This window comes from Chanos chanos, chromosome 3, assembly GCF_902362185.1.
Source record: "Chanos chanos chromosome 3, fChaCha1.1, whole genome shotgun sequence".
Taxonomy (NCBI): Eukaryota; Metazoa; Chordata; class Actinopteri; order Gonorynchiformes; family Chanidae; genus Chanos; species Chanos chanos.
The window spans coordinates 21,101,925-21,118,363 of NC_044497.1; the positions used below are offsets into that span (position 1 = coordinate 21,101,925).

General features: G+C 39.8%; 1 protein-coding gene across 4 annotated transcripts; it reads right to left on the reverse strand.

The window, feature by feature from the left end:
- Nucleotides 1–1,177: 1,177 nt before the first annotated feature.
- abcd4 (ATP-binding cassette, sub-family D (ALD), member 4) lies at nucleotides 1,178–16,185 on the reverse strand. Of its 4 annotated transcripts, XM_030767513.1 has the most exons (20): nucleotides 15,889–16,185; nucleotides 15,257–15,375; nucleotides 14,845–14,972; nucleotides 14,607–14,746; nucleotides 14,206–14,322; nucleotides 13,814–13,939; nucleotides 13,135–13,185; nucleotides 12,890–12,984; nucleotides 12,471–12,592; nucleotides 12,086–12,177; nucleotides 11,237–11,320; nucleotides 10,773–10,981; nucleotides 10,536–10,627; nucleotides 10,225–10,261; nucleotides 7,858–7,968; nucleotides 6,395–6,444; nucleotides 5,945–5,997; nucleotides 3,359–3,435; nucleotides 2,178–2,293; nucleotides 1,178–1,477 (listed from the first exon to the last, which is right to left on the reverse strand). In XM_030767513.1, the coding sequence occupies exons 1-20, from the start codon at nucleotides 15,912–15,914 to the stop codon at nucleotides 1,409–1,411; spliced, it is 1,914 nt and encodes a 637-aa protein (XP_030623373.1). In that variant the 5' UTR covers nucleotides 15,915–16,185; the 3' UTR covers nucleotides 1,178–1,408. The 4 variants fall into 4 exon arrangements, with proteins under 4 accessions (XP_030623373.1, XP_030623374.1, XP_030623376.1 ...); XM_030767514.1 differs by lacking the exon at nucleotides 7,858–7,968; XM_030767516.1 differs by lacking the exons at nucleotides 1,178–1,477; nucleotides 2,178–2,293; nucleotides 3,359–3,435; nucleotides 7,858–7,968 and having other exon boundaries at nucleotides 5,943–5,997; nucleotides 10,209–10,261.
- Between the last annotated feature and the right edge of the window lie 254 nt (nucleotides 16,186–16,439).

Genomic DNA, 16,439 nt, shown 5'->3' on the forward strand with positions numbered 1-16,439 from the left:
GTTTTACCTGAATTACTGTTGCAAATTGAACATTAAGGCATTCCCCATTTAACTGATGTACCAATGTAAAAGTTATATTCATTTAGTGTTTACTTCTTAATTCGTACACCAAACAACGGGCTTCAATTCTGTGTATTAATGTGTGTGTCCATGGATGTAGATTTGACGCGTGTGCAGGACAGCTATAAATCTTATGAGTGTCTGTGTGCATGCCTGGTAAACTTCCGACAAGCATTCCCAGTAAGCAACTCCTCTCACCAGGAAATCAAAGCACCAGAAGTTTCCTTCTCCACTTCAAATGCGGAGGGCTCTACCAGAGGGAAACACAACATATTATCAGACGTATAGAGAAAATACGAGTATCCATGCCGTAAAATCCATACCTTTAAAATCAGTGATTTTTACCATCGACACATTAGTCGTGCGTTACCTGTAAAATGTACTGAAAATGTTGTGCAGTGAACCGTGTAAAATAGCCTATATGTAAATAAATAAAAAGGAAATGAACGATTGTCGCATGCCCCTGATTATGTCCAAACCATAATGATTAGCTGTTTTCTGTGTTAATGGGTTCAGGACGCTTTTCTAAAGTATAGATATCGGAACTTCACCCAGTTGTGGTAAGAACGGCATTTATTAGTTGATCTTTTTATATATGTACAAATAAGTAAGTTTACAATCTCACTATATGGAAAATCTGTTTTCTGAGGAATTCTACAAGTTTTGTGTTGCTGTCTTTATTGTAATTATCATGATTCATCTTAATCGGCATTTTTATTACTTGATAGAACGTCGATATTGCAGGGTTAGCAGATAAACCTTTTCACACTGATATTTTACAATGAGAAAAATTGATCGTTAGAGCGATTATTGAAAATCAGTGCTGTAAACTATACTGACCATAACCACAACCACGGTGGCTCATTACACTGCCCTCTAGTGTTCGTATCTCTCACAAACACACACACACAAACTGCCCTCCCACACACATATATTTACTAAGCTGATACCTATGAGAGTTTTCCATTATCCTCTAACAAGCTTTTCTTCAGATTGGTCTTTGTACTCAGGCTTGCCTTGTAAACTAAAGATAAAACACAGGAACATGTTTCTTATATCCCCGAAAATATTTATTATGTTCACTGTTGTTAACAAACATGTTTGTGTTTTGGGTGAAGTAAACATTGTAAACACACATTTATAAAGCGCCACACAAACAAAGAAGACAAACATTGCAGAAGGCACAGATGAAACTGGTCACTGTGATGAGTGTGTGGGGTCACCACAGTAAGCTGGTTCAGTGGTTCATGGTACTGATGAGAGGCACATTTCACTAAGATCTCCTCTCCCTGGATGCCTGGAGGCTTCTCTCTCTCTGTGGAGGAGGCCTGGAGGCTCCACTTCCGGCTCATTCTTCTTTAAGTTTGCTAAGCTCCCACCGTCCACCTCCACACAGCCGCAGCATTACGTCATGGTGCTGTGAGAGGAGACACAGTTCATCAGCCTCATCACCTATGCTGACAGTCATGATAAACAACTGTGTAGAGCTCATCATGACTGAATTAGAACTTACATGATATCTTATCACATTATGTGCTGAGGGGATTCTCTATTTACTACAGAAAAACCAGTAAGTAGATATTTTTTTAAAATATCATTTATTAAAAAAAAAAAATTAAATCTCCATGATTGCACACACACACTGTGAACAGTGAATTTGTCCTCTGCATTTAACCCATCCAACACACCAGTAGTGAACACACACACCAGACACAGGAGCAGTGGGCAGTGCGCCTGGGGAGCATTGGGGTTAAGTGCCTTGCTCAAGGGCACACAGCCGTGGATGTTGATTCTGAGAATCGAACTAGCAACCCTCTGGTCACAAGCCTGGTTCTCTAACCTTTAGGCCACGGCTATTATACACAAACAATTCCTACATTACACAGTGAGTAATGTTATTACACTATTCACAGCTATGCCATTATAAACTGGCAGCAAAACAAAAGATTCTTTATATATGGAGATAAATAAGAATTACAACATACAACAGCAAAATACACTGAGTATGTTAAAATTTTGGGCATATTAAACTGATTTCTTCCTCTAATCTGACTAATTTCATAATGTCTTTTACACCATTGTATTTTTCTGTGAATACTGAATGCTGTGTGCAGTACCTTTTCCAGAGTGCTGCGGTGACCCAGGCTGATCAGGGTCATTCCCAGCTGTTTACAGGTCTGATACAGCTGCTCCTCCGCCTCCTCCGTCAGTGCACTGGTCGCCTCGTCCAGCACTGACACACACACACACCAGACACACCACGCATACATGCCGCACACCACATGCACCCACACACATACACCACACACAGCTCATATCATATTTATACACAGTTTTCTTCATCACACTGAATCAAACACATTATAAAGAAAACTCACATTTACTACAAACCTTTCAATTTGGACACCATCATAAAATAGTCATATTCATTGTGAAAATGTTCCAGTAAAAAATATTCTTAGTGGCGAGTGTCCTGAAATAACTGGGGGTTTGTAGAGATAAACTGGTGGTCTATTAGAATCTGCCAGCATCTATATGGGCACAAATGACTTTTCAGTTCAAACTGTCAACCACATGACCATGTGTGGACGATGTATTTTTTACTTTTTTTATATTATCATCATCGTCATCTGCCGCTTATCCGGGACCGGGTTGCAGTGGCAGCAGGTTGAGGAGGATAGCCCAAACATCCCTTTCCTCGGCTACATCCACTAGCTCCTTCTGGGGGATCCCAAGGCATTCCCAGGTCAGCTGAGATATATCATTCTCTCAACGTGTCCTGGGTCTGCCCCGGGGTCTCCTCCCAGTTGGTCGTGCCCAGACCACCTCCACAGGGAGGCGCTCAGGAGGCATCCTGACTAGGTGCCCAAACCACCTCAACTGGTTCCTTTCAATGTGGAGGAGCAGCAGCTCTACTCTGAGCTCCTCACCCTATCCCTAAGGGTGCGCCCAGCCACCCTGCGGAGGAAACTCATTTTTCAGTCATTACCCAAAGCTGGTGACCATAGGTGAGGGTTAGAACAAAGATCAACTGGTAAATTGAGAGGTTTGCCTTATGGCTCAAGTCTCTCTTCACCATGACAGTCTGGTACAACGACTGCATGATGACTGCCGCCGCCCTGATCGCCCTGTTTATCTCCCGCTCCATTTTACCCTCACTCGTGAACAAAACCCCGGGATACTTGAACTCCTCCACTTGAGGCAGTAACTCAGTCCCAACTCGGAGGAGGCAAGCCACCTTTTTCCGGCACAGGACCACTTATTATATTTTAAACATTAAATTGTAGCTGTGACTGACCTGCGTATTTGGGCTGCAAATAAAACAACCTTGCGAAGCACAGTCTCTGAGTCTCCCCTGGAGACAACACGTCATACCTGCCAATGGAGTCATGGTGTTACAACCACACACACAGTTAACAGGAGCAGATATGGGTAATATGTGAGTATACACATAGACGTTAGGTTCTCTTATGTTAAAACTGCAATGAAGGGTTACGTATATATCACTGGGCATCACTGTGTCATGACTGTTGACTTGTGTTTAGTGAAATAATGACTGTTGACTTGTGTTCAGTGAAATAGCAACTGCTGACTTGTGTTTAGTGAAATACTGACTTGAGTTGTGTTTAGTGAAGTAATGACTGTTGACTTGTACTTAGTGAAATAATGACTGTTGACTTGTGTTCAGTGAAATAGCAACTGCTGACTTGTGTTTAGTGAAATGATGACTTGACCTGTGTAGTGAAATAATGTCTGTTTACTTGTGTTTAGTGAAATACTGACTGTTGGCTTGTGCTGCATGGAATAACGACTGTTGACTTGTGTTTAGTGAAATAATGACTTGAGATGTGTTTAGTGAAATAACGACTGTTGACACGTGTTTAGTGAAATAACGACTCCTGACTTGTGTTTAGTGAAATAACGACTGTTGACTTGTGTTTAGTGAAATAACGACTGTTGACACGTGTTTAGTGAAATAACGACTCTTGACACGTGTTTAGTGAAATAACGACTGTTGACTTGTGTTTAGTGAAATAACGACTGTTGACACGTGTTTAGTGAAATAATGACTGTTGACATGTGTTTAGTGAAATAACGACTGTTGACTTGTGTTTAGTGAAATAACGACTCTTGACACGTGTTTAGTGAAATAACGACTGTTGACAAGTGTTTAGTGAAATAACGACTCCTGACTTGTGTTTAGTGAAATAACGACTGTTGACTTGTGTTTAGTGAAATAACGACTGTTGACTTGTGTTTAGTGAAATAACGACTCCTGACTTGTGTTTAGTGAAATAACGACTCCTGACTTGTGTTTAGTGAAATAACGACTGTTGACTTGTGTTTAGTGAAATAACGACTCCTGACTTGTGTTTAGTGAAATAACGACTGTTGACTTGTGTTTAGTGAAATAACGACTGTTGACACGTGTTTAGTGAAATAACGACTGTTGACTTGTGTTTAGTGAAATAACGACTCTTGACACGTGTTTAGTGAAATAACGACTGTTGACTTGTGTTTAGTGAAATAACGACTCTTGACTTGTGTTTAGTGAAATAACGACTGTTGACACGTGTTTAGTGAAATAACGACTGTTGACACGGGTTTAGTGAAATAACGACTCTTGAAACGTGTTTAGTGAAATAACGACTGTTGACTTGTGTTTAGTGAAATAACGACTGTTGACACGTGTTTAGTGAAATAATGACTGTTGACATGTGTTTAGTGAAATAACGACTGTTGACTTGTGTTTAGTGAAATAACGACTCTTGACACGTGTTTAGTGAAATAACGACTGTTGACTTGTGTTTAGTGAAATAACGACTGTTGACTCGTGTTTAGTGAAATAACGACTGTTGACTTGTGTTTAGTGAAATAACGACTGTTGACTTGTGTTTAGTGAAATAACGACTCTTGACACGTGTTTAGTGAAATAATGACTGTTGACATGTGTTTAGTGAAATAACGACTGTTGACTTGTGTTTAGTGAAATAACGACTCTTGACACGTGTTTAGTGAAATAACGACTGTTGACTTGTGTTTAGTGAAATAACGACTGTTGACTCGTGTTTAGTGAAATAACGACTCTTGACACGTGTTTAGTGAAATAACGACTGTTGACTTGTGTTTAGTGAAATAACGACTGTTGACTTGTGTTTAGTGAAATAACGACTCTTGACACGTGTTTAGTGAAATAACGACTCCTGACTTGTGTTTAGTGAAATAATGACTGTTGACTTGTGTTTAGTGAAATAACGACTGTTGACACGTGTTTAGTGAAATAACGACTGTTGACTTGTGTTTAGTGAAATAACGACTCTTGACACGTGTTTAGTGAAATAACGACTGTTGACACGTGTTTAGTGAAATAACGACTGTTGACACGTGTTTAGTGAAATAACGACTGTTGACTTGTGTTTAGTGAAATAACGACTGTTGACACGTGTTTAGTGAAATAACGACTGTTGACACGTGTTTAGTGAAATAACGACTCTTGACACATGTTTAGTGAAATAACGACTGTTGACACGTGTTTAGTGAAATAACGACTCTTGACTTGTGTTTAGTGAAATAACGACTCTTGACAAGTGTTTAGTGAAATAACGACTGTTGACACGTGTTTAGTGAAATAACGACTGTTGACTTGTGTTTAGTGAAATAACGACTGTTGACACGTGTTTAGTGAAATAACGACTGTTGACTTGTGTTTTGTGAAATAACGACTCTTGACACGTGTTTAGTGAAATAACGACTCCTGACTTGTGTTTAGTGAAATAACGACTCTTGACTTGTGTTTAGTGAAATAACGACTGTTGACACGTGTTTAGTGAAATAATGACTGTTGACTTGTGTTTAGTGGAGTAACTACATCCTCATTCCTCACCAGTTCCACTCCACCCTTTCGTCCAGTCCTCCCGTCCTCTTCAGTAGACCTGACTGAAACACAGCATTGTGGTGTGATTACAGGAGTAAACAGCGAAATGAGCAAAGTGTCATGTAACCTCTTCATGAACTAGCACTGCACTTAAACACAATATCACTCTGTGGCTGCATTTTGCTGCTTAGATAATTACTGTATTTAATTACAGTGGTTAATTACACATATTTTGTATAAAGTGTACGGTCAAACAGTCGGATGGCCAGTTACATGCACGGCTGTCTCTCTTGTTCAGATCTGTGGTTTATGAGCTCTGTATGTGAAAGCCTATCTGTAAACAGTCTCATTTTTAAATTATCACAGCAGCAATGACAATACATCCATGCTGTACAAGCTACAATGATGTGAGACATACACACACATAACTCAACACAAAGGCTAAAACTGGTTCCTTACTACTCCAGCCAGCTCCAGGTATCGCAAAATTCTCTCATCGTCTGTTGGTCCTGTGAATAGAACATATGTCAGGTCTCCTACCATCTCACACATCTATGAACCATCTGAATAAAGTGTCTAACCATCTCCCACATTCATGTCTGCACATCCATGTCTGAATAAAGTGTCTAACCATCTCCCACATTCATGTCTGCACATCCATGTCTGAATAAAGTGTCTAACCATCTCCCACATTCATGTCTGCACATCCATGTCTGAATAAAGTGTCTAACCATCTCCCACATCCATGTCTGAATAAAGTGTCTAACCATCTCCCACATTCATGTCTGCACATCCATGTCTGAATAAAGTTTCTAAGCTACAGGTTCTACTTTTTAAGCAGTTACATCCAGACAAAAGGTTCAATAAAGTGCATCTCCCATTCACACACAATGCACTTTACACTGAACAGACAAATTCAAGGTCTCCATCTGTGCAAACTTTCATCAGTTCTAGGGTCAAGTTTCAAACAGCCCATCAAACTGTCATGTCTCCAGAACATCTTCATTTACACTGATGGGAGAATACTTTACAAGCACACACCTAAACCCAAAGCCAGCTACTGCATGGATGGATTTAATTTTGAACCCATCACAAATCCAACCGATAAAAATTACATCTGTCCCTGTGTACTAACTCACCAGGCACTGATTGGCTACCAGCAGAACTGGGGGAACTCCTGATGAGTTGAAACACCAATAGGCCAAAATACGACAGTCATACAAAAATTCCTATAAATATTCTCTGCACCTTTGGGAGGGCTGGCCCTCATGAGTTTCAAAGAGCCCATTTATTTTTCTTAGTTGTCAGTGTCCCCTTGTGTCATCTGATTGTGAACTCTCAAGATTGTGTGTGAAACCATGATTGAATAGTTACTCAGTCAAATGACTGTGTGAGACTGACAGGCAACTATTAGCCAATGATCTGATTTACTGGCCTGCAGACTCAGAAAACCCAGAGAACACAAGGGTGGTGTTGAAGATAGTGGTACTGAGACAGGGAAAACAACCCAGAAATCTGTTTAGGCTGATGTTGCCAGTTTCTTTGGACTGACATTGTGGATGCAGATGTCAGTGCGTCTGAGTGGGATACTGTAGAGATTAGGAGGTGGTGAAGAGACTATGATTTTATAACTTGCTACTAGGCACTGAACTATCAGCTTTTACATACACTGTTACAGCCAAACATAAATTTTGTAAAACTAATTCCATTTAAAGGTCTACCACTACCCAGTACCCAACCACTACCCAATCTTTGCCAACTGCTTGCCAGCAAGTTTGAAGTCTACTGATATAAGCGTTAAATGAGGGGAAAACAGATATTTAGCTATGTTTAATCTGGGAGTCAGGGAAACCATGGGTGACATTTATGGAGCAGCCAGTGAGGCAGATCAGTGCGTTTGTCTACTCCTCTAACAGACCTACCATTCTGCTCATGGAGAGGTACGAAGCACACATCAGCTGAATCACCCTCACACATATCCTTTTCTGGCAAATCAGCACCCTTAACACTAGTCAGTGACTGAGGGTCATGGTCTACGGAGAAAAAAATAATCGGAAGATATTTCATTAACTTCGGCTGTCTGTAGTAATGTGTTATTATACGACATTAATTTCACACACATGAGGACTCAACTGTGTTTTTTTGGTAGTCGTGACTGTATTTACTGTTAGGGGCACCCTGGGGTGAAGGGACATTTCAGTCCAGTGATATTTCAGTAGTGAAATCTGACAAAGTGTGTTGAACTGGTCTCCAAAGTCAAACATTTAACGGGAACTATTAGTGACAAATAAGTCAGTGCTGTTAACTTTAAAACTCACTCAAATGTCATACTGGTTGGGGATATGAGTATTAAGTCAAACTGAGTTCTGTTTGGCAGGTGGGAGAAGAGGGTAGCAACTAAATGTTATGACTTTCGATCTTATGAAAACTGTGAGCTGAAACTGAAGTGTAGAACACGTACCTCACAGTGAGGCAAATGGTCTAAACCCACCGACATCAGGTTTCATGTGTCAGTGCTGGGTCACTTCGTTCTGATATCTTTAAATAATCTTGTCATTCAAACTAAGCAGAGGAGGGTTTGTAAATCTTAGAAAAACTGCTTCGATTCCCCTCAGCATCATGAACTTGCCTGATTAACTTTTACATATCTTTAGTTCTACAATATAAATAACATTTAAATGAAGTAATGTTACTAAAAGATAACTATTACCAGCATGGACCTGTCGAGGGTTATGGTTCTTCTCAGAGAAATTAAAATGTTTCTAAGAATTCAGTATTTTTCAACTTCAAAAACCGATATCATCAAGACAAACTCTGTCATAAAAATGGTACCAGCTGTAACAAACACAAACCTAACATTGCAATAACAGGAGCGAGGACAAAAGCATCTAACCTAGCAGCTCAACCTGTCAAATAAACTTTTGAATGAATCAAAGTCTGAGCTCTGAATTAATCAAATCTGTCAATGTATGACTTTACTATGCAAAATCAGAGATTACAAGTGAGTTTGCATTTGATTTGTTTACTGGTGAATAGATATTTGATTTGTTTATTGGAGAATAGATATTTCATTTGCTCATCGGTGAATACACATTTGATTTGCTCATCGGTGAATACACATTTGATTTGTTTACTGGTGAATACACATTAGATTTGCTCATTGGTGAATACACCGTTTGAAGTAAACTAAAAGATATATGAGTACCATAAGGTCATCTGTGTCTAACCCTAGACTCTATCCTAAGGTAAACTGTTGTGATACAGGGTATATCTATATCTTTCGTCTGTGAAAGGTAATTTACAGATTACAAAGACATCATCACTATTAGCAATAATAGCAGTAGTCCCAGTAGCAGCGATAATATTAACCACTCCATTTAATATAAATTAAGTCTGTGTACACCAAACAAACATCAGTTTGTTACTGTTACTCCTTATTTCACAATTCTCTCACTTAATATTACTGCTGTAAAGTTAAGTAATGAATACATACTCTCTCTCCCTTTATACAAACCTCAGTGTAATGAATATATTCTCTTTCTCCCTTTACACAAACCTCAGAATAATGAATACATACTCTCTCTCCCTTTATACAAACCTCAGAATAATGAATACATACACTCTCTCCCTTTATACAAACTTCACAATAATGAATACATACACTCTCTCCCTTTATACAAACCTCAGAATAATGAATACATACACTCTCTCCCTTTATACAAACTTCACAATAATGAATACATACTCTCTCTCCCTTTATACAAACCTCAGAATAATGAATATATTCTCTCTCTCGCTTTATACAAACTTCACAATAATGAATACATACTCTCTCTCCCTTTATACAAACCTCAGAATAATGAATATATTCTCTCTCTCGCTTTATACAAACTTCACAATAATGAATACATACTCCCTCTCCCTTTATACAAACCTCAGAATAATGAATACATACTCTCTCTCTCTTTACACAAACCTCAGAGTAATGAATGTATTCTCTCTCTCCCTTTATACAAACTTCACAATAATGAATATATTCTCTCTCTCCCTTTACACAAACCTCAGAATAATGAATATATTCTCTCTCTCCCTTTATACAAACCTCAGTGTAATGAATGTATACTCTCTCTCCCTTTATGCAAACCTCAAAGTAATGACTGCTATGTGATAAAATGCCAAAGTAAAGCATAAATTAAGTTCTCAGTTGAAAACATCAGAAAAAAATGACAATACATATGCAGCTTTCCATTTTAAGACAGTTTCCTTTGCTTACAGAAATGAATTCATACCCAAGACTGGATATATGTCCTTCAGTGGATAGATCACCTGTGGAACAAACAAACAAATTATGACAAGGCAGTCAGCTGGACACTATTGATAAGGTGTTACCTACAGGTAAAACAGAACACACTAGTGCTTGATATTCTATTGTCTGTGTGAAGTTCAGTAGGATACTGCTCCTCTCTCTGTTCTCATGGTTTGTGCGATAATCTCACTACAGTTTGACTATCTGATTCAGAACTCATGACTGGTGCCATGTGAACAGCTCATTTCAGCCTGAATTCCAGGTACAGGCGGTGTCAGTGTGGGTCCAGGTCACCTGTTCTCTCAGGGTCCCGTCGGTGAGGTAGGCCTTCTGAGGCAGGAAGAGGATTCCTCTGGGTCCAAAACACGTACTCATTTTAACTGAGCCTGTGAAACCACAGAGGGTAAGGCTAATTCTAAAAACACACATTTTTTTCCTTTTTTTACTATACGATCAAAAAAATGTCCTCACTTTTACTCAGTGGCTGGTTATCATTAGTCCATTTGTAAAGAGCACTCTGAATGTTCTCACCGTTAGAGGACTCCCACAGTCGGCTGAGGACTCTGAGCAGGGACGTCTTCCCAGTGCCTGTGTTCCCCACAACCAGCAGGTGTACTCCCTGGCTAATCCTCAGACTCAAGTCCTTCACCAGGAGCTCCTCAGAGTAGGGCGACCTGAACGACAGTCGGTCCAGGACAAACGCTGTGTCTGACAGACCACTGCAGACCTCCTGGTTATTTCTGATGAGGATGAGATGCAATGCATTACTGTTCTCCATGCTACTATACCCAGAGAGGTAAAAACAGTTCTCCCAAACAGACAGAAACAGCCAATACAGCGGTATCAGAGTAATACAAACAAACAAAAGAAGTTTGCCAGTTTCAGTGAGGGTTAGTTGTTCTACAGTAATAACACATTGAGAAACATTCAATAAGAATCATTTTATGTGTAAAATAACCAGATTAGAATTTTTCCCTTGGCAATCTGATTCTTACCCCTGAGGTTCATCTCCTGGAGGAGGGTCACTGTCGTTCTCCTTCCTGCTGATGTCATCCATCACTTCCCTCAGTTCTCCAATCCTGTGAGCCCAAGGATAAATATCCTAGACTGGTCAATTCAGCATTAACGTTTGTGTCATGATGTATATGACACATTGAGCTCTTCTTTTCTAAGGGCGGGTTTTTATGGATTGTAAGAAGGGTAAACAGACCTGTTAAGCGTGTTGTATACCTTACCAACACAGACCCTATCTGTGACTCCCTGCATTAAGCCTACACTGTATGTTTGGCCATAGTTGGCAATGTTAGTGCTAAAAGCTGCACAATACTCCAAAATGATCATTTAAGCGAACAATTCTCAGTTATTAATCAAATTCTGCTTCAACAGTAGTAGTCGAAATACAAAGAAATACAGTGCAATACAATAAACTGATAATCTGTGAATTCTTCTCCACTAGAGCATCCATGCTAGAAATGAGTAATTTAACCTTCCAGCTGGTGATGTTACACAGAACGAAACAAAAGAACAGAGTGTTAACTGATTAACCAAATTTGAACTGAATGTTTTGGTCATGACAGATCATCTTTTTTGTGTTTTCATTTTGTTCTCATGCATGTAACAACGCTTTTCGTTTCTGTTTTTCTTTTCAACACCATTTCTGCTGTTGTGAAGTCCTGGCAAAAACTTACTTGAAACTACTTTTTATAGTCCAGATACGAATTACTTAAAGGGCAAAGTGGCCACATATCTAATATCATCCTTGGCAGATGTATTAGCTGATTAACTGTTATTGCTGAACAATAAGTTTAGTCAAAGTGTTTGGCAATTCATAACTGCTTCATTACCTGTGTGTGTATCCAGCTATATCTGAGACTGTGGTGGACAGGTCAATTAGCTGAGTGAAACAGTTTATCAGGTAGATGCAGACAAAGGCATTCTAGGAAAACAAAAATTAGCCATAAAGAGGAGCTGTAAATGTAGGCAACTGCATGATATCACAGCCTTTGATTTTTGGTCCATTAAAAGAAGGCTTCTCGTACAGTAAAGCGTTGATACTGTTCATTTTAACACTAACGCAGCTGTGTGACAGGTCACAGTGTGTGTTGTATATGATGCTGTAAATGTTAACACTGACACAGCTGTGTGACAGGTCACAGTGTGTATTGTATATGATTCGGTAAATGTTGACCGGGCTGTCAGAGTGAGCTGAGTCATGACAGCTGTACTCACCTTACTGATGAGTGCGCTGAGCTCTCCAGGAGTCAGTTCATTGTAAACTCCCGCAAATATTGGGATGGCAATGACGATATAGCTGAGGATGCTTCCTAAATAGTCAAAGGTGTTCACCCCGACTTTGCCCGATAAAAAAGAGGCTTAATCAACAGGCAAGAAAAGACTTTAGGATGAAAATGTAGCTCCTGGCCTGATCTTAACTGTGTGTAAATCATTAAAAAAAAAAAAAAAATTCCTGTCTACACATGCATAGAGGTAACTGTCAAAATAAAGGAAACAGCATTCAGCAGGTAAGTATACTCTATATTAGTTACAGCAATCACCTCCTGTTGTTAACCCTGTGGAGTCGGCCATCGTGCAGCAAGTATATTGCGATCAGTAAGCTATATAAATAGAAACAGTGGAAGGATCCTTACTGTACAGCCATAATTCTTTGTTTATCAGGCTTCTCTGTTTTTTCAGAAGAGTCTGAAGCCTTTGGTCGGTTCTCATGTGCTCCACCATCCCTGCCCTGAGATCACGAGCAGAGCATTGACACAGTTACACAGTACTTCCATACAGAAAAAATTTAAAAACACACACACACGCACACACACAGACACAGATACACACACACACACACACACATACACACACACACACACACACATAGCAGACCAACCTGTAGAAAGCAGCAGATTCTGCGTTGACTCGAACTTGCATATGCTTAAACCTGGGACACATTAAAACCACAGTGTCACTGTCAATGTGTGTGTGTATACAGTCATTTAGTGTTGACAGACTGATCTGAACACTAGCACAGCATGCCAAAGCTGGTCATTCTCCTCAAAAATCTTTATGTTAAATATTAGGTCCCTGTCACAAACAGCAAGGGAGAGAAACTCCATCTGCTTTGATTCAGTGTTAATGCAGTGTATCTATAATTGAGGAGAATGTAACATTTATGAAATTTCCCTCCATATTACTCTTCAACATCTGCCAAAGCGAGCACTGAATTTTGACTTTAACCATGAACAAAGTTCAATACACATAAAGCCCTACCGGCTTTATGTGAGGACTTCCAAAGCTTCAATATCTGAGGTCCTCAGAGAACCATCTCAGAGGAAGTCAGTCCCTGTATCCTCTCCCAACACCTCCAAACAACTTGGGAGAGTCATGGGCCCAGGCATCCTCCCTCCCACATTATTACCTGAGACCCTGGTCTCCTGAGGCCACGCCCAGCAGTTCCTCAGTATCTCAGAGTTAAGTGAGGGTCTAGTGACCCTCTAAACATGTCACCTCAGAAGACCTCTATGCCAAACGCCCCTCTTCTCCAGGTTCACATCGAGACATTTCAGTACCTGAAGTCTCCTTCCAGTTTCTCCTGCTCCATCAGAGTTGGCACAATAGGTCCGATGAGCATCTTGTTGATGACCGTTCCAATCAAGAAATATGCAAATATACTGCCAACTCCTATCCAACCTGTGCTGTAAAACAATAAAAACTAAAGAGTTTTACAGGGACACATGACATTTGGACTACAGTCTCAGATAGAGTTTTTCAGACCAGGACAACAGCTTTTCACTGACAATGACCAGAGGAAATAGCTATTGAATCGTTATTGCTTCCTTTTAAGGAAAACCCTGTGGGCCCATTGAAATGCAAGTGCCTCTCTGATTTTCCAGGTTAAAATAAAGCGTGTCACCTGAAAAGCCACAGGACAGAGATTTTCTCCATATGACAGGGTGCTTACCTACTGAAGCACTGGTAAGTGTAGTAGGCCACTGTAAAGGGAGAAATGACAAGCTTGCTGGCTATACTGCTCATCTCTTTACACAGCCGCTCCACATCCTGGCCAATTCTCTGGTCTCTAACAGGACCCAAACAAAGAGTACAGGCAACATCAAACAAAAAGACAAAACAAATGCAGGCAAGATATAACATGTCTAAAAACAATGACATCAGTGAACTTCTCACAGAGACACAGGGATCTGGGTATGTTTCTATCATGAATGGCGGGTATGGTCTTGTCACTCTATGTTCACGTTTACTGTAGGCACATCCGATAAGCAATTTATTTATTTGATCAGTTCTTATAAAACATGCACTTTTTGTAATTCCATTGACACTGAATATCATAGAGTAAAAGGTTACGGGTTGTCGATGTCTTGTCTGAGAACGTTGAGTGTGTAGTAGACCCGGCCATGGAAATAGGCTCTGTGAAGCTCCTCTGTGAGGGACTTTCTCCAGTTCACATATAACAGACCACAGACATACTGGTCCAGGCTTTTTAACTGAAGGACAAAGAGATCACATCAGTTCAGACTCCTCAGCCAACAGAACACACAGAAATTGTGGAGAATTTAAAGAAAAAATAAACGTGAAAACTCACCATTGCATTGATCAGGATGAGTAGAACTGCAAATGTAACCAGTCTTTTAAACCTGTCATGGTTCTTATCTGCCAGGACCTGGTAAAACTGGCTTGGAATGAGGCCCACTTGATAAATAACCAGCTGGACTGTCCAAAACCATCACCGAAAATTACAAAATGCCGCAAAACAAAAGAAAACTTGAATTTCACTTATTTGGTCATGAACATTGATTTAATTAATCAGCGTCTGTATTTAGAGTATCAATATGTATTAAGAGTTCATGTATGAGAAAGGCCATGGAGTCCTTTTACATTACCAACATACACTATACACCGGAGCACACACGTACATCTACTTAACCTGAAAAACTAGCACATATAGGCTGTTTAACAGAGTCTGAATGCATCTCATCACATTATGTTGTAAATACCTAAAAGAGTGATTCCAAGCAGAGTCAAAAACATAAGCGCGCTTCGACTGCACAGGCGGGGAAAAAGGATCTTTAAAATATGACAGAACCTTCGCAGAAACCTCAGATCCAGTTTTGATCTACAGTAGGAAGGTGGAAAAAGCATTCAATCCCGTGAAATCTTCGGAAACTTAAATATAATATATTGACTGTGAAATGTTGAAAAAGTAATGTTAACGAAGCAGAACTATACATTTTATCGTCAAATTTAAAGGAACACTGCAGGAATCCTATCAGATAAAGTCATGAGTACAAAACCTGCACCATACTTGATAATATTCTGTTGGACAGGTGGACAATAAATGAAGCTTAATTCGATATGTCTACGACTGTCCTTGTATAAGAGAAGCCCTAAGATGGTAACCACTCAGAAGTCACCAGAGCTTACGTTTAAATAATAAATCATTCGTGGACTTACTTAACATAATTGTTGCACCAAATTTAACAGTCTCTTGCCTGAGCTCTTGACAAGTCGTTCAAAAGCAATTTAGATTAATGTAACATTTAGATGAATGTAACGTCGACGTTAATAAGTAATTCAATCAACTCAACAGTAGTTTAGTGTAAAGGAGGAATAGTGCGTTATGTCGTACCTTTTGGCATTTGTCACTTGCGGCATGATATCGGGACAGTAAAGACATAGGAAAGGCAAAGTAGTTCACGTGCCAAAGGGTCGGGTGTTGTAAAATGAGTGTTCAGTGCTGTGTCTTTGACGAGGTCAAATGCATGACAATTCATCTGACAGTCTCAAATATTTTCAGACGCACAACAGCAGAGTCTGTCTTCTAAAAGGCAGCGTGGCCGTCAACAAACAGGCATCATCATGATCGAGGAAGAGTCAGCGTTGCTCAGACCTCTGTCATCGTCGATTTATCTGGACACGGTCACACTATCACACACTTTTACCTATGTCCTCAAAAGCATACGACAAACATGGGGAAGACCGCCAGTTATTTTTCCGTGTCACGTGGAATCATACAAAGTCACATGATATTCACGTATCTACCAATTGCTTAAAACCAAGGCGCACGGTGATCGGAGGTGTTTGGAGTAAGCAAATGTTTACAGATCTGTGAATACTTAAGTTCTATTCGTTCGATAACGTGACAAGAACAAATATGTTGAGATTTAAGCATGTAGAAAT